Source organism: Macrobrachium nipponense, chromosome 33 (genome assembly GCF_015104395.2).
Source record: "Macrobrachium nipponense isolate FS-2020 chromosome 33, ASM1510439v2, whole genome shotgun sequence".
Lineage (NCBI taxonomy): Eukaryota > Metazoa > Arthropoda > Malacostraca > Decapoda > Palaemonidae > Macrobrachium > Macrobrachium nipponense.
In genome coordinates, this window is record NC_087219.1 from 25,231,119 (window position 1) to 25,255,528 (window position 24,410).

Sequence of the window (24,410 nt, forward strand, 5' to 3'; positions counted from 1 at the left end):
GGCGATTGGCTCGTGTCGCCAGCGAAATATCCTTTAATCTATTATTTCTAGGGTAAATGTACTAAACACATACCAGAGAATAAATAAAATAAAGAAAAAAGGTCAGTATAACTGACTCGCTCACTCCAAGAGGGTGTCGGTATGAACACTAGGCGAGTGAGACCACTACCACGAGCCAAATACCAATAGAAATCTCCCACAACAAAAACCCTCCATGAGGAGAGCCGACCCACAGAGTGAGCAGCTCGTACTACTACTACTCCATCCCATGCTGCCGACTGCTGCGCCTCTGGTGGCCATCCTGAAGTTAGCAGACAATCTTGGGCGAAGGGATGGGTAGGGTGGGATTTCGCTGGCGACACGAGCCAATCGCCCAGAAATAGATTTTTCCTTACGTCAAAAATCCCTTTTCTGGGCTCAGCTCGTGTCGCTGCGCGAAATCGTACCAGAGAAATAGCACAAGATTGTAAACAAAAGTAATAAAATAATCAGAATAGGTCTCAAATAAAAAATAAACGTAAATATAAAAAAGAATATTAATTGCTAAAAAGATACAAATACACAGTGATACAAAATTAGAAATATGCTTAATGTACCCCTTAATTTCCTAAACATGTTTCTTATCATAAAGGTAATTACATATGTTGCAGAGGTAAATTGGCTTACAATGGTAATCAAAATGGTATCTGTGTAAAGGCATGTATCAAAATATAATAGCAATTAAAATAATCAAATGAACAAATTAAACAACAGGATAATATATAAGGAATGCATATGACTTAATATACAAACCCATAACCATTATAAATGAAGATGTATCCCCTAGCATAAAAATAAGGGGGTAACATCCATGAGATCAAAATCCATAATCATCTGTGAGTGTCCTAGTCAAAAAATAGGGGGCACACACTACATCATCATAAAAAGCAGCTAAGACACCAGGTGAATGTAAATGAACACGGTAGGAATAGCGAACTGTTGGGTGAAGCAGGTAGAAAGGAGGACTGAATCTTCTACTACAATTTAACTAGAATCAGGGGAAACTATGTTTCCCGCTGCTACTGCTGAAAATTTCAGAGCTTCCAAGGACTTAAGGTAATGGCGTTTGAACACTGTCGGCGATTTCCATCCGGTATACTTTTTCAACTCATCGAAGTTCATGTGTTGGAATAATTAATTGAGGTGGCTACTGCCCTGACATCATGTACTTTCGGGAAAGAGTCAGGATTGGCTTGCTTAATAAAGTACAGGATTTTGTTGCCTTGATGCCTTTAACTGGATAAAGTTCCACCTTTTTCCCTCTTAAAGAGGGACCCGATGAGGAATGGGAGGAGGTCCCCTGGTACAGAAAGGCTTCCGTAAAGTTGTAACTGGGCAAAGAGAAAACTCTTGTGGAAGGGGTAGTACCTTCCAAGGTTCCCACCTCATCAAAGGATCTTCATTCTTTGCTAAAAAGCTACGTTCCGAAGAAAGTAGTACCTCCCCTGTGGGAAGGAATTGAATATGATCCGGATCTCTGGACAAAGCCGACAGTTCTGAAATTCTTGCTCCTGAAGCTAAGCTTAATAAAAACAGTGTTTTCCTTAAGGAGCCTTATAAACAGCAGGTGTCATTATCGGTTTCTGAAGCCAGTTTTAGAAACATCGTTTAAGAACCATGAAACTGACGTAGGCCTTACAGAAGGTCTAAGTCTAGCACATGCCTTAGGAATAGACGAATTAGGAATCCGTCAGTCTATGTTGAACCCAAATTGAAATATCTTTTTCAAGGCTGACTTGTTTGTCGTAATCGTGCTAGCTGCTAAACCTTTTTCAAATAAGGATCTGAAAAAGGATATAGCTGAATTAACTGTCATGATTCTAATATCAGATTCTCTCAGGAAGATTGCTAACTTTTTTGACAGCAGCATCATACTGTCTCAAAGTTGAATCCCTTTTATCGGATTCCAGGAAGAGAATATTCTGAGGGTCAATATTCGCATCTCTTTTTGCCGCAAACTTCATGAAATCCATAAAGTTAGGGTTTTGAGAATCCCTGAGGAAGCGAACACAGTCTTCGTTTGTACTGACTGGGAGAGCCTGGGATTGGGGATCCGAAGAGGACCGAAGGCCCAGCTCCAGAATTAGGGAAATACATTGCTCTTCGGCCAGTCTGGGGCTACTAGAGCCACTTGACCCTTGAACGTCCTGGAGTTTGTTTAAAACTTTCATAAGAAGATTCACTGGGGGGAAGACATAAATCTTCTTCCAGTTGTTCCAGTCTAGAGCCAGGGCGTCCGTGGCATAGGCCAGAGGGTCCAGGTTGGGGGCTACATAACAGGGGAGTTTGTGATTCGCTTGAGATGCGAAGAGATCCACCTGTAGCCCTGGGACTCTTTGAAGGATCCATTGGAACGAACTGTTGTCCAGTGACCATTCCGACTCTAGGGGTACTGATCGGGATAAACGCGTCTCTGCTATGACGTTTCTCACTCCAGCTATGTGAGTGGAGGAGAGATGCCAACTGGAAAACTTGTCTGCCAGGGAGAAGATGCTACCATCACATGATTTAGATGACGTGACTTTGGAGCCTCCTCTGTTTATACAATGTACTACCACTGCGCTGTCCAGAACTAGCTTTATGTGGGAGAACTTTGGTGGGCGCACCCTTTTTAGAGTCAAGAACACTGCCATTGCCTCCAGTACGTTTATATGAACTGACTGAACTGAGGTGACCAAGTTCCTTGAACCTTTTGGACCTGGGGAATACCCTCCCCAACCGCTTAAGGACGCGTCTGTGTGGATGGTAATCCCTGGTGGAGGGAACTGAAGGGGTACTGACACTGACAAATTCTTGACTTTCGCCCACGGCTGAAGTCGATTCTTTAGAATCAGAGGGACTGAGGATGTCCCTGGACCTGTGACATTTGCTCGTGAGCGCCAGATTCTGGTTAGGTCTTTCAGTTTGGCTTTCATTAAGACGTTCGTCACTGATTGCAAACTGTGGAGAACCCAGGATCCTCTCCTGAGCTCTCCTTGACGCAGTTTGTGACTTAGAAATTGCTTGACTGACTTTGCTATTTCTTTCCTTTTGGTTGATGGAATCGACAGAGTATGGGAGGATAGATTCCATTGAATGCCCAGCCACTGAAAGTCTGACTCTGGAGTGAGTCTTGACTTGGTCCTGTTTATCTTGAAGCCTAGATATTCCAGGAACTGAATCACTTTCAGTGTAGCTCTGTTGCATTCCTCGACTGTTGAAGCCCAGATCAACCAATCGTCGAGATACGCTACTACCGTAATCCCTTGCGATCTGAATTTTTTGATTGTACTACCCACTTCCGCTAGTTTCGTGAAGCACCCTGGGTGCCACGTTGAGTCCGAAGGGGACTACCTTGAAGGAGAATGCCTGGTTTCCTATTTTGAACCCAGATATGGACGGAAGTGTCTTTGCAATAGGGATATGATAGTAGGCGTCTGTAAGATCGATAGAGGTGGTGACGGCCCCACGGGGAAGTAAGGTCCGCACCTGTGAGATCGTGAGCATCTTGAACTTGTCGCAGCGGATGGCTAAGTTTAAGCGGGACAAGTCTAAGATTACCCTTCTTTTTTGTGAGCCTTTCTTTGGCACGCTGAACAAGCGACCTTGAAATTTTAATCTCTTGACTCTCGCTATAGCTCCTTTCTGAAGGAGGTCCTCTGCGTACTCATGTCAATTCCTTGGAAGGAAGTTGACGGAAAGGTCTGGATGGAGGTGGGTTCGTCAACCAGCTCCAACCCAGGCCTTTTGACACTATGCTCTGAGCCCATTCGCTGAAGTTCCACCGGTGGCGAAAGTGAAACAGCCTCCCTCCTACCTGAAGTTCTTCATTGGTTCTGGTAACCGCCTCGGCCTCCTCTGAAGTGCTTTCCCCTGTTAAAGGGGCCTCCCGATCCTCTCCCACGAAAGGAACGCTTACCTCTGCCTCCCTTACCCGAGCGGTCGTACTTCTGCGAAGCTTGACTCTCGAAGGCTTGATTGTAAGCTGGGGAGATGGCGTAAGAGGTGGAGGGCTGAGGCTGAGGGGATATCACATAAATTGGCTGTGATTGAGCCTTAGAGGTGGAAGGTTGGGCAGTTTGCACTAAGGGCACCGTTGGAACTTGCTGAGGAAAGCGTGGCTGCTTTTTCTGGTAAGGATGGAAACGCCTAGGTTTCCTCTGTCCCTTACCTTTAGGTGTTAAGTCTTGTCTCCTCTTAGCCGTAAGGCCCCAACGGTCCTTAAGGCTCTGGTTCAGCCTCGTAGCCTCTGACTGTACTTCCTTCACCATAGCTTCTGGGAAGAGATCTGCTCCCCAGATGTTAGACGAGAGTAACCTATTCGGCTCATGTCGAATGGTTGCCTCTTGCAGGACATGCTTCCTACAATTCGTTCTAGCAGTGGCAAACTCAAACATATCCGACTGTACCGTTTGAGTCAGGGCTTTGGTCATGAGCTTAAAAAGCGTTCTGAGCCATAAGCTATGGTTGCTACCTCGGACATAGCCATAGAGAATTAATCGATCTGGCTAATCGCGATTTTGCGTCAAATTCAGCCTGAATAAGGCTATCTGGGAGCCTGGGTAGCTTTTCACCAAACTGCTCCATAGCACAGTCCGGTTTTGAGTTTGCCACTGAGAAGGTGTTTGGCAAGTCCTCCCACCAATTCTCCGGCTTGAGGGGTAGCAACGGAGATGTGGGATCTGCTTCCTTTAATTGAGGCATGGGTTCCCCCTTCTGGGCCGCTGGGATGGTAGACCTAGCGATCTTTGTCAGGAACGGGAGCGGGTACTCTCCTCCATTGTGAAAATGGTAAGGGACTCTTGAAAGTTTGTATCCTGTATTAGAACAATCCATGTCCTCTAAACATCTGAGCCATTCCTCTCTGAGCCTGGTCTCGTGAATAGAGGACTGATCTCCCTTTGGTACCCATATCATCCCGAACCATGGCTGAAGCGGTGTAAGCCTTGCGATAGCCATAATGGAATAGGGAGGGCTGGAGGTCTTCCGGAAAGAACTCGAATTCCCTCTATCCTTACGGTTCCGAATTCCGGTATGGAGATGAGACCGTCTTGGAAGGGGGCGTATGACGCTACTCTCCATGGATTGTTCATCGAGAACGGAGGTAGTGAGTCATACGGAGGAAGCTGAGTTCACTCGTATTGGAAAGTGAAGGAGAGGCTAGAGGGGCTTCTCTCAGTCCGGCTATAATGGAGTCCTGGGAAGTAATCCTATCCGACAGACGAGAGATCATTTGTTCCATGCTACTCTTTAAGGACCCAACCAGGTCGCCCACCTGTTGCAACAGGCCAGCATTGGAGTCCAAGGCCGGAGCTGCTGCGAGGTGGAGGGGGGTGGCTCTGAATCGGAACCAAGGGTAGCGGAACTGGTGACTCTGCCGGGGTGCGAGATCTCTCTCTAGAGGATTTTACTCCTCGAGGACTTAGAGCCGGAGCCAGAAGCTTAGACCTGTCTGCTCCGGGATTGCCAGCCGGAGACTTTACGTGAGGAGGAAGACGCCGAAGTCGACTTCTTAGAAGACGACGACGTCTTAGTCAAGGATTTCACTGCTTGACCCCTTGACCTTAGGTCTAACCGAAGAGCGTCAAGGAGGAGTATATAATTCATCACCTGTAAAGCCTTGGAAGGATGGAGAGGTTGCAGGAGTAGAAGAAACAGTCACAACCCAAGGGTGACCCTTGGGTGTCCACCATACCTACCTCGACCAACATGGTCCGTCTACACCTACCATAGGTTGGCCACATTAATATCTAAAGTCGCGACGTCCGTGGAGTATTCCTGGTCTTGGTCGGTTAATGAGGCAGCCGCTGTTGTTGGATGAAGGCGATAGTAGGGGCCGCCTCTACTGGGTCGACGTATCCTGTCGCCTTGCCTCCGGGGAAGATTACAGCGCCAACCGCTTCTCAAGATGTAGTGCATACCCTTGGCGGCGTTCTTCCCAAAACCGCCGACCCAGGCCCGCAGTTTGCCAGAGCGGTATCTTTCACTGCGGCGCCTGGAAGAGAGGGCGAAGATTTAGATTTAAGAATCACTTAAAACTAAACTTAACATATAACTTAAACTTAGATGCCTTAAGTTAAAGTGGATGATGAAAACTTAAGCACTAAAACAGAAGCGGAGCAGCTACCGGAGATGGAATACTCACCCCTTCTAAAAGCTGGCTCACCAGATCGTAACATATGGTACACGTCTCATGGTACCAGACCTGGATATCCCCGTGCAGAGTCGCGCATGGAGCATGGACCCGGCAAACTTCGTGTCCACATGGGTCCTGAAGTGTGGCGGCGCATCCCGGATGCTCACAGTTGGTGGCCTGTAAGTGGGAAGACACATGAGTATCTTAAAGAATAACACTTACAGGCTAAAGGACAGAAGAACTCCGTTGCATGCCGGAGCTCGGAAAAAAAATTTGGGCATAACCCCACCCCTGCATCGCCTGAATAGGCTATAATCCCGGAGATATCCGGTAAGACATGTAAGGGGGGGGGGGGGAAGGTTTAAAGGTACTTAGATAAACTTATAGTTAATCTAATAACACTTAAACCTAAAACTCAAACGAACCGGAACGAGTCAGTGCGTGGCGGAGTGTAGTAACTCAGCGATACGGTAAGGTTAGTAGGGACCTACTGTATGTTCCGGTCCACTCTACTGGGTGGACTAACATCTTCCCGCTGGTTGCAGGACCCGATCAGGGAAGGAGTCCAAGTAAGGTCGGGAAGAGCGAGGAGACATACAGGCTCGAGCGAACCGGAGCGACCAGGAAGCAACGGATGGGGGGAAAGGCCAGTACCCTCCACCACGTTACCACCGGGCCGGACGATGAGCCGGAGAGATCGCGTCCAGTCTGGGTCTGTCCCGTCTCCCTGGCCCCTCCGCCTGAGGGGGGGAGGAGGGAGCATGCTCGGGTATGTGAGCGAAGCGTGGGCAGACCGACCCCCCACCCTCCCCCGACTCAATGGAAGAGCGAGAGGATGGGGGATGGGCTGGGGGGGCCCCCCCCAGGCGTCTGGGCTGTCTCGTGATCGCGTAGTGACCACGAGACGGTAAGACTAACATAAGACAACTAAGCCTAGGACCAACCAACTGATCAGAGAGATGCTATCGGGAAGCAACTGAACTGAAAAGCGTAGCATGGAGACCCACTGGGCCAAAACCGTACTGATCGAGAGATGCTATAGGAAGCAACCGAACTGATGAGCGTAGCATAGGCTCGATGAGCCAGGACCTAGGCTAAGCCAGACGCCTAATACCCTAACCATAACAAAATACATGGATAAAATAAAATAAAAGACAGAAAACAATAAAGAATAGGAGAAAAATCCAGGAGTGTAGACTAAACCCGCCGAAGGAAAGTCTACGATCAAAGCTAGTCAGAGGCCATACTAAGAGCCGTGGACTAGGGTCTGGAAAGAAGAAGCCTACTTTTAATAAGAATTAAAAGACAATGCATGCATGGCAACCTGAGTAGACAGTACCCTAAGTAAAAACGGATAATTAATATAGCGTACACATATAAGGGGATGTTCGTAGGTATGGGAGACCGAGAACGAACCCACCACGCGGCAGAACCATGCTGCCAGCTTCCGACCCCGAGGTTCGTATTTATACCTAAAAAAACGGCAATAACTGACTGGAGGGCCGAAAAGAATCAATAACCATAATTCTGAGTACTTAACTTAGCTGCTGCAATAGACTGCACGCTCCATTATAGATAAATCCAACGAAAGGGCACAAAACACAGAGCGAAAAAATATCAAACCGTGCTTCCGTTTGGTCGCTAACTTGAAAGGATGACCACCAGAGCGCAGCAGTCGGCAGCATGGGATGGAGTAGTAGTAGTACGAGCTGCTCACTCTGTGGGTCGGCTCTCCTCATGGAGGTGTTGTGTGGGAGATTTCTATTGGTATTTTTTTTGGCTCGTGGTAGTGGTCTCACTCGCCTAGTGTTCATACCGACACCCTCTTGGAGGGTGAGCGAGTCAGTTTATACTGACCTTTTTCTTTATTTTATTTATTCTCTGGTATGTGTTAGTACATTTACCCTAGAAATAATAGATTAAAGGATATTTCGCGCAGCGACACGAGCTGAGCCCAGAAATATCATTTTGTTCATGAAACTTACCTGTCAGCTATATATATAGCTGAATCCCACCTTTGGAGGTGGGAAGGGACAGAATAGAAGGATTTTGGGAAACAAATGCATGCAGATGATTTACATCTTGGTTCCACCTGTTAGCATAGCTGGCTTCGTGGTTACTGCACGTAAGTCTGCTTGTGCTACTAGAGTTGCCAGCGAGGTAGAGACCTATATAGCTGGTGCACTCCAGATGATCTTGTCAACAGGGGCGAGACCACGACGTGACTGTTTAGACCATATTGACCCATACCATGAGGGCTAAGAAGTAAAATAAATATATATATATCATATATAATTATCTATTATATATAATATTATATATTAATATATTTATATGTCTATATATTATATATCTTAAATATCACCACCTGACCAACCTAGCCAAAGTTAAGGTGTTTTAACTAAGGCTTAAGAGTTAAGAAGTCGCCGTTGTCGGCGACTCAACACTAAATTAAGAGCTCTTCCTAACCATTTTCTACAGGATAGGATGAGTGGTACTCTTGCCCCCAAGATGTGTCTGCAGACACGTATGGCCCTAGCGAGCAGCAGATCTCTATGCCATCTTCACATCTCGCAGGGAGTGTGAAGTGAACAGAGTTGCTTCGCTAAACATGGGACTCAGGATGTGCTGAGTGCCATGCTCTGTTGAAATGCTTGCCGAGGCCGCGCCCTCACCTCGTGAGCATTCATATAAAAAGATTTCAAATCTTTTGTGCAAACAGAATGAAGGAGCATTTTTGAAAGAACTCCTTAACACTAAAGCCAGGGTGTTCTTCGATATGGGCAAGTCTGGTCTTTTTTCGAACACTGCAGATTGCCCGAATGACTTCGACTTTCTTGAGTTTTATGTGGATAAAGCTTGAGAGACCCGACAGGGCACAGGACTCTCTCTGGCTCCTGCCCACTAACTTGTGCCATCCTTGCTTCCAAGCTCCTGGCCCAAGGACAAAACGGGTTTCCATTCTTAGGCCACGGAAGGCTTAGAGAGCACAGCCGCCTTGTGTTCTCTAAAGCCAAAACTTGTGACGATGGCTTAAAATTTCACTAACCCTCTTTGTCGTATCTAGGGTGGTTAGAAGAAGGCCTTCCTGATCACAGCAAGAAGTTAACAGGAAGGAGAGGTTCGAATGCTTTGACATCAAGAAACTTCAGACTACGTCTAAGTTCCATATTGAAAGCTTCGATCTGGACATGCACAGTCAGTCCGTCTGTACTAAAGTCAGGTGACCGACCAGTTGACCAGTCAGACGAATCAAGGACAGCAAGGCTGTACCCTGAAGACCATAAGGCACTATTCTTCGCTGAAGGATGAGTGTCTGGACTGCCTGGGTGATTCAATCTAAGCAAACCTTGGGGGTGTATCAAACGCAACCCACGTCGTCAGCGAATCAACTCCTGACTCGAGCTTCTGTGCCAGGAGAAAGGAGCGAGGAGCAAAAAGGCGATTCAGCCCGAAGGAAGAATAAGCCTGACAGTCCAACCTGGTCTCATGTTACACGATCATCGGGGGTTGGATAAACGCAACCGACTTTGTCAACAAGAAACTCAGGGCTACTATATCGCCTGATCTCGCACGAGTGTCTGACTCCGAGAAAACAGGTGAGACAAAAAGAAGATGGTGAGCGAGTTTTCGAGATTCACAGAAACTCAAAGATCGTGAAGGGCTTTGTTGTTTGACAGACGCAAATCTCTGAGCCCAAAGGCCGTCAACAACATATTTGCATATTCTTTAATAGTTGTGACTGCCAGCTTATCCCCATTCTTCAGACGGAAATGGAAGACGGTAATCTTATTCCTGTCAACATCTCGATAGTCTGAACGTAGTCAGACTCAGAGCGGAGAGGTTTACAGGTACCTTTCGAGTTAGAGTAGACCGACTCTCTCGGAAAAGGTCCTTGGAAAGTGAACTAGGAAGTTATGTGACCTCTGTGAATCTAGGATCCTGAAGGCCAACATGGGGCGATCAGCGGTCATTGTCGCTCCCTGTGACGTCATAAATCCTCTTATTACATTTCCTAAGCGATTGAAAAAAGGGGAAAAGAGACTAAACATCCATCCCCGTTCAATATCATAGGATGGCGTTTAATGGTACTGATCCCGGATCGAGAATAAGGGAGCAGAGAAGAAGAAAGCCTCTTCGTCCTCAACATATCGAAGATAAGAAAAATGAAAAGGGCGTCCCTAAAGTTCTACACAACCTCTCCAACTTACTTCTAAAGAAATAAGATTCCACTCGGAATGAATGTTGCTTGCGTGTCTATCGAGAGACGATTCGTACGGACTTTTGCCAATCTCTGTACGAACCTCGTAGAGGATCGTTACATTCTACGCCTGTTTTGTTATAATAGCTCTTTCTCGTAAACTCGAACAAGACCGAGAAGAAGATACTTCTTAAGATATGAGAGAGCTGTGGAATATCAGAGTTGATCTGGACCACTGGTTCCCAAAAAACTCGTTTCGAGGACTGGAGGGACTACCGAATCGCTTTTACTTCTTTCAGATTAAGATCCAGGACATCTGAAACCCTATCCAGATGTCCGGCACCTTCTTTCTATCACCTCAGGTGATAGACGCACTGAGAGATGTTCAGAATCATTCCTATAATCTAGAATAATATTTCAGTTTCCCGGTAGGTAAAAACTGTGGTTCTGAATTGCAGTCTATTCAGGGAAACAAACTTCTTCAGGAAGGAAATGGTCCCAGCAAGCTTCATCCTTCCCCTCCCCGAGTATGCTTACTTCCCTAATAAGGCTGCGCTTTGCCTAAGCAGGAGAGCAAATAAAAGTGCAATGTCTACGGTAGACCTCGTAGTTCCATACCGTGCGGTAACGAGCACCGAAAGGATTAAGAGATAACTCTGTTGAACATAGTAAGGCAAAACGAATGCAACGTTTATTCATTCACGTAAGAAATCCCCTCAATCTTAGGCTAAAGTCCGTCCGATTGTAGGACAGAGATACGTTAGTCAGTCAATCCCGCAGGAGAGACTAACCGTCGCACAGAGTATACGGTTAGTCAGTCAATCCCGCAGGAGAGACGTAACCGTCAGCACAGAGATACAGTTAGTCAGTCAATCCCGCAGGAGAGACGGTACCGTCAGCACAGAGATACGGTTAGTCAGTCAATCCCGCAGGAGAGAGAGACGTAACCTACAGCGCATGACAGCGAACGATCTGTTACTGGCTCGGTTCGGTTGGACTGGAGGACAGACACAGCGTGACAGCAGCAGCCAGCAGCTTACGAACGTCGTCTCTTAACTTTATGTCTGGGTTGCCAGCTACCCTATTCTACGAAGAAATAGGTCCGTTATTTTTTGAGCAGAAAGACTCTCAAGCTGGTATATTTAAGCGAAACAGAAAACGCTAAATATATACAGGCGGTCCCCGGGTTACGACGGTTCCGGCTTACGACGTTCCGAGGTTACGACGCTTTTTCTTAAATATTCAATGGAAAAATCCGTCCTGGGTTACGACGCTTGTTCCGAGGTTACGACGCTTGTTCCGAGGTTACGACGCTCCGAGTTAACGACGCTTTTAAAAAAAACGCATACTATGATAAAAATCCTTTATAGTTTAGCACAGTATATTAATAAAAATAACAGTTCTGGTTAGATTACAACAAAAATTTTGAGATTATGATGATTTTCGACACTTTTTATGTTGTATTTTTCTATGTTTTTTAGTGACGCCTCATATGCGGAACTAGTTTCCGAGCGAATGAATACATACTAGTTTACATATAACAGTCCAAAAGCGCAAATAATGAAAAATCATTGCTTGTTTCCAGTAATAATAAACAAAACGAAGTTTCTGGTTAGATTACAACGCAAATTCCAAGTATCCAAAGAGAGACATTATCCAGTAATTTGATCAGAGAGAGCCCCCCGAGAGAGAGAGAGAGAGAGAGAGAGAGAGAGAGAGGCGTCTTCCGACGCTCCGAGTTAAGGACAGAGAAGTGTTCGTTTCGTTAAACGGCCTCTGACTCATGCCAGTAAATGTTTTGTTGATACTAATAATATAAGCCTATTTAAAGATACGTTTACTTTAATTAGTCTATATGATACGTAAATAGTAATCAACTGTTCTTGTAGCCCTCAATATTTGGCAAAATCGAAGTAGTCCAAAGAGAGACATTATCCAGTACGTAATTTGATCAGAGAGAGAGAGAGAGAGAGAGAGTAGAAGAGGAGAGATAGAGAGAGAGAGAGAGAGAGAGAGAGGAGAGAGAAGACGCTTGGCAACATGGTCTCGGGGGTTTTTATAGCTTCCTTCTGCTTGATGATCGTGATATTGTAGAAGGATTTCGACCATACTCGTTTGCCAAATCGACGATACGAACGCCACGTTTCATTGCTTTGCTATAATTTCATGTTTTGCTTCCATCGAAATCATTTTTCTTGGGTTTTTTTTCTTATCACCTGCTTTGTCTTTAGCTTTGAGACCCATGGTTAATAATAAAATAGACAAAATAACACGAAAAATAGGCGCAGAATACAACGAACTAAACAACGACGTGTTAACATGCAGCACCAACAAACAAACAGACTGAACGCCATTTATCGGTCGCCTATACAACTAACACTCATCGCAAAATCGTATCTCAAATATTTCGTTGTATATCAAAGCTTGTATTTTCGCAAATTTTCTAAAACATTCGTATATTAGGGCAATCGTATGTCAAGTTTCCAATGTAATTTGATCAGAGAGAGAGAGAGAGAGAGAGAGAGAGAGAGAGAGAGAGAGAGAGAGAGAGAGAGAGAGAGAGAGAGAGAGACGCTTTGGCAACAATGGTCTCGGGGATTGACGTAACGTTTTTATTTTTCTGAACATATGGACAGAGAAGTGTTCGTTTCATTAAACGGCCTCTGACTCATGGCAGGAAATGTTTTGTTGATACTAATATATAAGCCTATTTAAAGATACATTTACTTTAATTAGTCTATATGATACGTAAATAGTAATCAGCTGTTCTTGTAGCCCTCAAGATTTTGCAAAATCACTCCAGGTTGTACATAAAACTTCAAGAATGTAGTGTCACCAGAGGATTACAATAGTTTTTTACCTTCAAGAACCAGCATTCTTTTATGAAAATAACTCCAGGTTGTACATAACACTACAGGAAACAACATGTAGTGGAACCAAGGATTTTACTTAAGGTTTTATATAACTTTTTATTAGTTAGACATATTTCCAAGCGTCGTTCCGGCTTACGACGATTTTCGGCTTACGACGCGTCTCAAGAACGGAACCCCCGTCGTAACCCGGGGACTGCCTGTAGATGCGTTTGTGTCGTCAGAACACTACCATACCACGGTAAAAGATAAATCGGAAACTCCTGGAAGGCTGCAGGGAGTAACGATTAAATGTCCTTAAAAATAGACAATAGACGTCTCGGTTGCCATCCGAAGAGGTAACTACAGCAAGCGTATATGACTTGAACAACCAGAAGTAAAATAACGCCAATGCAAAATATGAAATTATATCACAATAAAGTTTATTCATACTTACCTGGCAGACATATATATAGCTGAATTCGGAAATACAGCTACATACATATCTGACAGCCAAGTTTCATGAACAAAACTTAAGAGAATCGAAGCAGTCAGCTCAAGCTTCTTATGTTATTGGACATAAGCGTTCATTGACGTAGTCTACAAGTCTATTTCTTGTACGAGTCTGCGAATGACGAATGAGAGCTCTTCCGAATCTTGGTCAATAAGAGCTTATTCGAATACGCAATTATCAAGTTACTGAGATGTTTTTTTGTCAATGAGAACTAACCCATTTACGGGACAAAGAGATATTTTGTCAATGAGGGGATACCCACTTACTTGACAAAACGAAAGTATATTGTCAATGGGGGAAAGTCACTGAATTGACAAAACGTAATCCAGGAAGTCGAGCATTTAATTTTTCCGATTCCCGTCTCAAACGAGGAAGGGGCAAGAATCCTGTTAGAGACTGGGCTTACGGCAGGTAGAACGACGATGTTCCACTTCGGTCAGCGTAGTCCCGACTAGAAACTAACCAAAATCTTATCATCTGAAAAAACCCTTTCAAATGGGCTTTTTTAAAAAGCTTGCAAAATTATCCTGGGAAGAGGAAGAAACTCTCCAACCAGCTTCCTCCTCCCTATCACAACTAATGCCTGCTAAAGCTTAAATTTATTGGCAGTATGGCAAAGGAAGTCCTGTCTTGTGCTTTCCTGAAGAGCGTCCTTTTGATGAGTGCCTTTGCAAGAATCCTACTGAACGTTGCCGAGAGTCCTGACGTGCAGGACATCGAGCATTACATAACCCGTAACTGCATTATCGCAAAGTCTTGACTGCTGTAGTGGCTACTTAAATTTATTGGCAGGCGAATGGCAAAGGTTGCGGTAGAGCAAAACGAGATCTTCCCTTGAGCTTTCCTTAACTCCATCCACCTATGCGAAAAGCAATATTAATTGACAGAGACCTCTTGAATTCACGAAACCCGATGTCTTGCTGGGTTTCGAAGAAGAAGTTTGTCTGTTCACTTTAAGCTTCCCTCCGAAGCACTGCCTACTTCACATTCTTTGCAGTGAGGTAGAAGGTATCGCGAAGTAGAGGTAAAAAATTCTTTAGGCCCAAATCTGAAACAAGAGCTTGAAGAGTTCAACAGAAAACGTTCAGCCAGGCGACACACCTGGCGTGCGCGGTGTGCACGCTCGGCGTCCACTGGCGCGCGCTCGGCGTCCCACTGGAGCGCGCTCGGCGTCCACTGGCGCGCGCGCGCTTGTGCTGCACCCGCATCCGAGCCCCCCCGGGCGTACCGCTCTCAAAAGCTTCCTGCTACTATGACTTCTTTTACGTATTTCTCGGTGGAAAGACGGACACGAGTTCAGGCGCCGTTCGCCTTCTTACTTCTCACTGAAACGCATAACGAGAGAGAGAGAGAGAGAGAGAGGACGTGAAGCGTCCTCTCTATAAAGCTTCTATTTAGAGGGCCGCGAGTCCTTCCGAAAGCTCCAACCCCTGCATGGGAGGACGCTTCGGAGGACGAGAAGCAATCTTTCATGATTCGTGCACGCGCACGCACTTTGGCAGTCTGGAGATTTTCATCAGAAACTGCCGAAGGCACGCCAGATCGGTGGGGGTTCCTTGTAACCCTCCTTAGGCTTTCGACATGCTCCCTCCCCGGGTCCTGGGAGTCAAGCAGAGGTCCCGGCCTAGAGGCGAAACGAGGCCGATCTGGACGCACCCTCCACTACACAAGGGGTATCACTGCACTTCTGCACTCCACTTTTACTCTCTAAAGCAAGCACTTTCGATTCTAAGTTACGAATCGAAAGAGTATCAGAGAAAGGGCAATTCCTCTACAGACACTGCTTAGGGCCCGAAGGCAACACTGCAGGGTTAGGAGTAACAATTACAGAAGTAGCACTCACAGCAATGAAGGAGAGCGAGCACCTCTCGTAGACATATTCATAGCCCGTAGGCCATACTACAGGGTTAGGCAAAATAAAGTCTACAGGAAGTTTAGCAGGTTCACTACCCTGACTTTTGTTACTGGAAGTAACTGATTATTGCGTACATACAATCAATAACGTCTTCCCTTACGGATTAGACATGAGTACTGATTAATTGCGTACATACGAATCATACGTCTTCCTTACGGAATAGACAAAGTCTCACCTCCTTCCATGACAAATCTCACAAAGAGCATGACCCCATACCCCTACGTGTCCATACCAAGCGGATCTACCGAAGCGTTTCGGTAGCCACACCCTATCTTTGCAGACAACCCCGTCTGAAACTAGCCTAACTAGATTCAGATATTTTATGCAAAAATGAATCAAATTCAAATCAATTTAAGATAGCGTATGCCTAGCCACAAATCCAAGTAAATAAATCAAAAGACAATTAGGATACTTAGCAGCAATGAAGTTTTCCAAAATCCTAAGGACGGATTGGTACTGAAAACAGTGTTTTCAGCAGGCGACAGAAAAATTATGAATAGAAAATGGGAATGGTTCCTGATACCCGCCTCCCAGCGGCGGGAATGGTACTAACCACCTGGCCGCCTGCGTGTGTCGAAGTTTTTAAATTCTGTCGGACTTCAGAAAATACAGCTATATATATATCTGCCAGGTAAGTTTCATGAACAAAATACAATTTTAGACAAATTGTTATTTGTTCCGATACGTAATACAAACCTTTTGGTCCTTTAACAATAGGAAGACTCACTGAGGTGGGAGGAATCTGAGTGAGCCTCTAGAACTGACTGGAGTTCTGCGCACCTAGGCTACTCCTCCTGGTTGTAAGAGCGAGGAGTGCCCTGCTGCCTCTGAAAACTTGATCGGAGTATAGGAGCTGCGTGATCAAGAGTCAGACTTCTAGGCCTCTTTGAAATGAGTGAGGGATCATGACTTATCCGAAAAAGGGCGTTGGAGACATTAATGCAAAGTTCTGGGAAGGGTTTGCATTATTGTCAGTCTCCTTCCCCCCCTTGCTAGAGGAAAGAGCGGGATTGCTTTATGATTCTGATAAGAAACATAAAAAGGATGTTTATGTATAGGCTTACCGCATCAATCGTCCGACCAGCCAGTGTGAGTTCGAGTCCTATCCTCAACCCAAAGGACGAAGAATGGAGAGACGAGGCGTGGAAGGGGGAGAGCCAGTCACTCTCGCATCCTTCTTACCTTTACAACTGCACACCATGGACGAGATGCAACTTGTCATGTTGAGGAGCTGGGTAAGAAAACACATCTTGCAAGCATCCACCACTGGTCCAGGGAAATGAGGTTCCAAGGACCTGTGGGCAGTCCCGGAGGGGGAAAGAAGGAATATGGGGCGCGATGGACTATCCATCTTCCTCTCCGACATATTCTTCGGAGTGATGTCCAGTACCCATACTGGTCTATTCGTTTGCAGCGAAGTGTCTCGCAGTCTCGCATCCCCACTGCAACGAAGTCTCTCACGGTCACGTATCCCACTGCAGCGAAGTCTCTCGCGGTCTCGTACCCCACTGCGGCGAAGTCTCTTCATCTCCGCGGTGGATAAGACACAGACACTCCATGGTAGGTGTCGATGGTTATGGGTACCGGAACACGCTAGTAGGACAAAGTAATGATTGACCTGGAACAACCGATACAAAGTCCACAGTGTAGCTCGTGACGGTCTTGGACGCTTCGACGGCTGCCGACTGACTGCGTTCTGTTGTGTGAGGCAAGCTGTCCAAGCATCCGAGGCGTAGTCACGTGATCCTCGCCTTTTGAAGGGTTATGCCAAGAGACCATACAAATCGTCTATCTGTTGCCACCGATGCCGGAAAGCGAGATGATGATTCTCTCAAGGCATGTGCCCAACAGGCGAAAGTCAATTGCCTTCTAGAGACCGAGGTCCCTGATGGCAAGACAGAAGTTCTCATAGTAGTTCAATCTCAGCTAAGGAGAAACAACACTGTGTGCCGATGAAGACGAAGGTGGTAGGTGAATGCAGACCTGCGTCTTCACAGCCGAATCAAGAGAAGTAACTCTCAAGATTCTGAACTTAGAAAAGTCCCGCCGATGACAACAACCCGCGAAGACGGTTTAATCCCTGTGATTTACAAAGGACTGAAAACGCTAAACCGCTACTTCATTGCTGTTCGGTGAGAAGTCGGAGTTGCAATGAAAGCGGAGTGCTTTTCAGTAATGAAAACACAGGGATGTACTGCCTGAAGAACCGCTTCTCATGGGCTGAATCATCTTCTTCTTCCCAGGTTATCCAGCGAGGACATCTATATACTTGGAAGTAGAGCTGGCAGGGTGGGGAACAGACGATGTCTTCCGTTATACATCTACAATTCGGGGTGAACAATGAACAATTGCAAACCTACGAATATGAGATATATTTAGAAGACAAACTCAGATGTCTGAAGAAATCATTCCGCATTATCGCAGTGGCAGGTGCGATGCAGCGGGAGACTAGGCTACAGACTCTTGTTACCGTGCGGTAAACAGAAAGATGATAGCGAGTCTATTAAGATATCTCTGTCTGAAAATTCTCGCAATGTCCAAGGCGATGCAGTAGAGATGGTCATTCACGTATGCGAGAATTCCAGCCAACCAGAGACCTAAGTCTGTGATTGCTGGGCAGAGATTCGGTTCGGTAATCAATCATTGCAGAGGAGAGAGACATAATCCGACCGTGCCATCTCGGAGAGCCAGCTGGTACTGGGCTGCGGCAGGCAGCCCAATACACTGCTAGCTCTCGCTCACTCGTCATCCTGAGTTGCCAGGTAATCCATTCCAAGAAGGAATGCGTTTGGCTAGAACCATCGAGTGCAAAAAAATACACTCGAGCATTTGCATTTAATCGAAAAGGATTTCGGTGAATGCAAACACTGAGGTGTTGTTGTTGTAACAATACCATAAGTAACAATACCATAAGTATCTCAAAATCAAAACTGGTAACTCCTGGGAGGTTTGCAGGGCAGTCCCGAGTTGCAGTTCAATTAAGAAGATACCATTCGTCTACGTTATGTGCCTACACCTCGGACAATTCAACTGATAACAGAAGCATGTCGTGAGGGCAATATACGTAGTACATTTGTAGGTTCCTGTACATAGACCTACATCCTAAATTCTCTTCCATTCAAGGAACAAGAATAAGGACTGGACGCCGACACCCTTCATTCTGTAATGAAGAGAGCGAAGGAGATGTTTTCCCCGAAGGAAGACTTCTATGGTGATAACAGGATACCGAAGACGATAGTTCAAGCTGAACTGGATGTTCCCACCCATTCTTCTCTATCCCAGGGTTGGCCGTCTACTGAGGTGACGGACCGTCAGGTCCATCCAGTCTGAGCCCTTCCCAAGATATTCTTCTTTCAGCAGCAGTGCTTTTCTCGAACGCTAGAAATTCCAGGAATTCGAGCATTCAGCGAGATTCCTGATTGTCGTAGTAACAATTATCTGGGATTCTCGTCTCGCCCACTCTGGACCGTGGTTTTACCCAAGTGTTTGCAGACTGTAGAAGACCAGAACACTCAGAGAGTGCTAGAAATTCCGAAGAATTCTAAGCACTCGGCGAAACCCCCACCGAATTCGTCAGACGATCATTGGGTGGTGGTCCTCCCTATTCCCGTAGAAATCGAGGATGGGGCAAGATCCTTCCTCAACGACGGGGACTTACCTCCGGTAGGACCCGAAGGTCCCCCCAGGAACGCAGTCCCCAACGTGGAATCCTACGGAGAACGCTCTGCAGGATCCCTCCCCTTCCCTTCGCAGCCATAGGGAGAGAGGGAATGGGGAGGAAGATTGGATACTCGCTCGCCTTCCCAGCAGAACTAGCAGTCGGAGAAGCGAGTACGAGCAGCCATCACCGTGCGGTTATGGCCGCTCAGAGTCTAGGAAAACGTTACTGTCTGGAGAAAACGTTTTCTCGAGGAGGGTTACAAACTCGTACTGTAGGCTAAACGTCTGCTGCCACTGTGACTGTCGTCTGGGTGGGGCTGAGCGAGCACCTGACAGGAGAGAGCCGATACCGTCCTCCGATGCGTCCCAGTCCTCGTCGAGGTCGAAACCTCTCAAGAGGACCGAAGGGGGAGCCCACCCTGGTCTCTGAGTGTGTGGTCCAGACGGACTGTCACATGAACGACGGTGATGGTCCCTCCGAGTCTGGGAAGCATCATTCGTCCTTGCCAGCCTCCCACAATCTCCTCCAACCCCTTGAGCGAGGATCTGTTGGTCCCACGACCGAACCAAGCTTGTGGCTGGACCGTAAGAAGTGCATTCCTCACGGTCACCCTGCCTACTAGCAGAACCAGTAGGCTGGGAGGACTGCAGGCGATCACCAACCCACGATGGCGATCGAGCTGCAGGTCTGGACCAGCGGTCTTCTTGCGGAGAAACGCTGGAACAAGAACGGAGCGTCAGTCTCTTCAGGAGAGCTGCCGGCAATCGGGCTGCACTGGTCGAGCGGCTAGACCGAGAGCAGCGGTGACGGTCCCAAGCATCAGAAGAGCTGCTGCTGGTTCCCCTATCCGTTCGGTCCCAGTGGGAGCAGCGGTCAGGGGACCGGCAGAGTCTGCTGTCGCGGTGGGAGTGCGAGGAGCGCGCCCCTCGCAATCACTCCTGATTGCCTCGCTCTTCCTGGTGTAGCCCGAGGAAGTTGAAGGGATAGGAGAGGTGGGGGGGCTGCAGACGCTCGCCAACCCGCGGTGGCGATCGATCTGCAGGCCTGGTGGAGCGGCTTTCCCGGGGAGAGCGGCTGGACCGAGAACCGCGGCGATGGTCCTGAGCATCAGAAGAGTTGCTGCTAGTCCCCCTCTCTGCCCAGTCCCGGTGGGAGCAGCGGTCAGGGGAACGGCATAGTCCGCTGTCGCGATGGGAGCGAGGCCTGTCCTGCTTCTTCGCCTCAGCCCGCCACAAGAGTGATTGATGGCCTGGTGGGAGTCAACTGGGCGACTCCCACCAGTCTTCCGCTCCGTGCCTGGATCCTGGCGCCGAGCGAACTCGGTTGCCTGGGTCTTGGCTGCACGGTCACCCGCAGGTGACTGTACACTTGGTACCTCTTGCGTACAAGAGGCCGAGACGGTACCTGGCATCGAGGCAGAACATCTGGCACCAGGAGAGGAGGTACCGGTGTTAGCTGGTACCCCTTCGGTCCCCGTCAACTTCTTCCTTGCGGAAGGAGAGCCGGGCCCCGTTCCCGAAGGAACAGGAGGACCAGCGGAAGCCCCAACTGTCCCACCGGAGTGGGACAGACCCTTAGACGTCTCTGAGCGAGACTTCTTAGGGGGTAGAGGAGGCTACCTTCTTCTTCTTCGGCTGGGGGGGCTCAGAAGTCGAAGGGGAAGAGGCGGCAGAAGACGACGGCAACACCTTCCTCTTCTTCCTGGACTTCCTCTTCGCCAGTTCCTCAGGACAACCGACAGATCCTCCATTCAGGACGGAGTTGGGGCAGTTGCCGAAGCAACACAGCCCAACTGCACCTGTCTGGAAGGACCTGCGGGAGTAGCAGTGGAGAAAACGCTTCCTCGAGGAGGGCTACGAAACTCCTACCTGGCAGATGAAGCGTCTGCCACCCCCGAGACTGGTCGATCGCACGAACGCGACCGTCGTCTGGGTGGGGCTGTCTCTGAAAGAAAAGGATTAATTAAATGAGGGCTGGATGGCCCCGCCTCCACCGGTCTCTGCGCGCATGGCCCCGCAGGAACATCATATCAACCCTGGGCACCGGACGATCGCTGCGAGAGCGATCACCGATCTGGCGAGTCACCCGAGTGACTCCTACCATCTTCCGCTCCGTGCCTGGGTCCTGAAACAGGGAGCGAACTCCGCAGTCTGGACCCTGGCTGCACGGTCACCCGTAGGTGACCGTACACTCGGTAACACTCGCAAGCGGGCGGCCAAGACGGTTCCCGGTCCGGAGGTGGAACCTTCGGAATCGGGAGAGGAGTTGCCAGCGGTGGCTGGTACCTCCATGGTCTCCGTCTGCTTCCTCCCCGAGGAAGTCACGTGACGAGACTTCTTAGGAGGGGGGGAGACCACCTTCTCTTATGGCAAAGCCTAAAAGTTGAAGGGGGGTAGGCTGAAGATATGAAGATCTCGAAGAGGAGGATGACAACACTTGACGAGCTCTCTTTTTCTTCGGTTTCTCCTTCTGCCAGACTTCTACCATCAGGAGTAGATAACCTCACAGGGCAGCGCGACAGCTTCGTCCAGTGACATCACTCCCGGGTAGTAGTGGTAATGAAAATGATTATCAGCAGGGGATCAGTACACACACTCGAGGATAGGTATGCAACATGCTAAGAGTCATAGGTACAATTCCAAGGTTAGGATAACCAACAAGAAGAGAATCCAACCAATACTGCTGAAAACACAATCACCACTAGTCTGTAAAATAAGGAAAGAAAAAAAAAATATTAAAGTAATGAGGATACTCCTCACACATTCAAGGGCGCCGCCCTCCGAAGTGAGAGGAGATCCCCCAACATCAGCACACCGCACGCTCATCCTCCTACCTTCTTCCGATATTACATGAAAGGAAGAAGGAGAAGAGAAATTACCATAACAACAAAACACGGACAAACCTTTGAAGTTCCCTTGGTAATTTGTAAGCGTAAGCGTAATCTCCGGATGAATACATGTCCCGTTACAGGATCAATATCGCTTACGTTAAATACAAGTCTCATCCTCACGATAAATACATATCTCGTCCTCATGCAGGTCTGAGCCAGTGTTAAAGGGCGAAAAAATGTAAATAATATGTTGGCATACCTTAGCTGCCGGCTCTTAACACAAGTAGAGGGGCGCTTACAAAGGCTATCACAAAAAGTGGGTTCGTATATTAATTGAAAAAACCAAGGACAAACCTTTGTTTAGTATTAATACCAAACACCGTATATGCATAATTATTTAAATACAAAAAACAAAAGAATCCCACCGGGAAAAAAGATCAACGACCAGTCAGCCGGAGCTCACAAACTCGTCTTCATCAGAAGACGGCCGAAAGTAAAGTGGAGTGTTTACATCCGGGCAGGCTAGCCTGGCCCACGGTAGTTACTGCCTAACCACCTTGTTCAAGATTCAACGGCCGTAATTCCAGCTACGCCAAAAGTATATTCCTACTGTTAAAGGACCGAAAGGTTTGTATTACGTATCGGAACAAAAGTATTTTAATAAAAAATACTGGGCATAAAAGAACACATTTTAATGTTGTTTTCACGCCAATAAGCGATAAATACGTAAAGCTCGTACTATGATGAAATAGGGTGAAAGTAGTGAGTGGAATCTGTTAATTTTTTTTGACACAAAAAACATGCTCCTAATGCCATCTATTAAAACAAGACATACATATTTAAGTCATATTTTCACTTACAAATACTTCATATAATGAAAAATAACCTTGTCCCATATAATAGTTTCTACAGATTTATTTACTCTTTCTGAATATGGCGAAATAAACTTCCCTCAGCCCTCAACTGAGTTTTCCAAACCATAACATCGATTGCTTTGTTATATAATACAATACATAGTAGCATGAGACTACATACAGTATTACTGGGTACAGTGAAGTAAAGCATAACTTTTTAAAACGATCCAAGGAAAAGATGCATACGAGCAGTCCCTGGTTATCAGCGATCCAGTTTTATGGCGCTTGTATAGTGCCGAAAATCGGCTCCGGCGCTGAAATGTGCTGATTTCCGGTTATCAGCACCGATAATGGAATAGTGGCACCAATACAAACCTAATAGAGGCACCATTAACTGGTTATCGCCGCCATAAAGTCCTATAATTGCTGATTTTCACTTATCATCAAGTTGTCAGAATGGAACCCCCACCAATATCCAGGGACTGCCTGTATTTGTTATAGTATTTGTATTTTATGAGGGTCTCATGGTGCTTAGGCTAAGCTGCCGATAAGCAAACAATAGCACTGCAAATCCTACGGAGGGTAAACCCCAGTTATAATTACATTGGACAAGCACCATAAACCCAAAATGCTGATAACTGATCCTGCCGATAACCTGGGCCTGCTTGTACCCATAATGCAAACACCTAAGGACATACCTAAGGCTGGTACAGAATGTTGCAGAAGTTGATACTGGAGCATACATGAGCAATACTTATCAAACTGGCTTGAGACACGCCTTCCATGCTTGACAACGGGTTCCCTGCTTAGATTCTGAAAGAGAAGCATCATACATTACCTATGGATGGCTTGTGTGTCATGATGATGATGATGAATACAGTACAGACACCAACCTACTTACAAACATTCAGATTCAAACAAACGGGATCAGAAATTAAAATTGTGTTCAGAGCACTCCCCTTTGCCACTTCTAAGTTTAGATTTTATTTTGTCACCTTTCCTATACATACAGTACAGGCAGTCCCTGGGTTACAACGGCTTCGGCTTACGACGTTCCGAGGTTACAACGTTTTTCAATTATAATCATCAGAAATTACTTCCAGGGCTACGATGCATGTTCCAGGGTTACCGCACTTACAACACCAATCTTGAAAAAGAATTATGACCCCAAAAATGCAAAATAATCAATATTTGAATTTTTTTTATAAAAAATGCAATAAAAATGCAGTTTACATAGTTTTTAATACACCTAAAGCATTAAAAGTAAGATTTTCTTAGGATTTTTTATGATTTTGCGGCTTACGTTGTGTCTCAAGAACGGAAACCCCGTCGTAAGGCGGGGACTGCCTGTACTGCAAAAATCCCCTCTAAAAATGCTTATAATTGCCTTAGCTGTAACTGCCAAATACCCAGTACCCTTTAAACTAAAATG

At 46.7% G+C, this 24,410-nt stretch overlaps 1 protein-coding gene across 4 annotated transcripts in view; it reads right to left on the reverse strand.

The window, feature by feature from the left end:
- Positions 1–24,410, reverse strand: part of LOC135203030 (uncharacterized) — a 252,978-nt gene that overhangs the window by 81,722 nt on the left and 146,846 nt on the right. For all 4 annotated transcript variants that reach the window (XM_064232607.1, XM_064232606.1, XM_064232604.1 and 1 more), the window contains exon 6: positions 23,677–23,791. In XM_064232607.1, the coding sequence (XP_064088677.1) occupies positions 23,677–23,791 (115 nt within the window). The remainder of the gene's footprint in view (positions 1–23,676; positions 23,792–24,410) is intronic.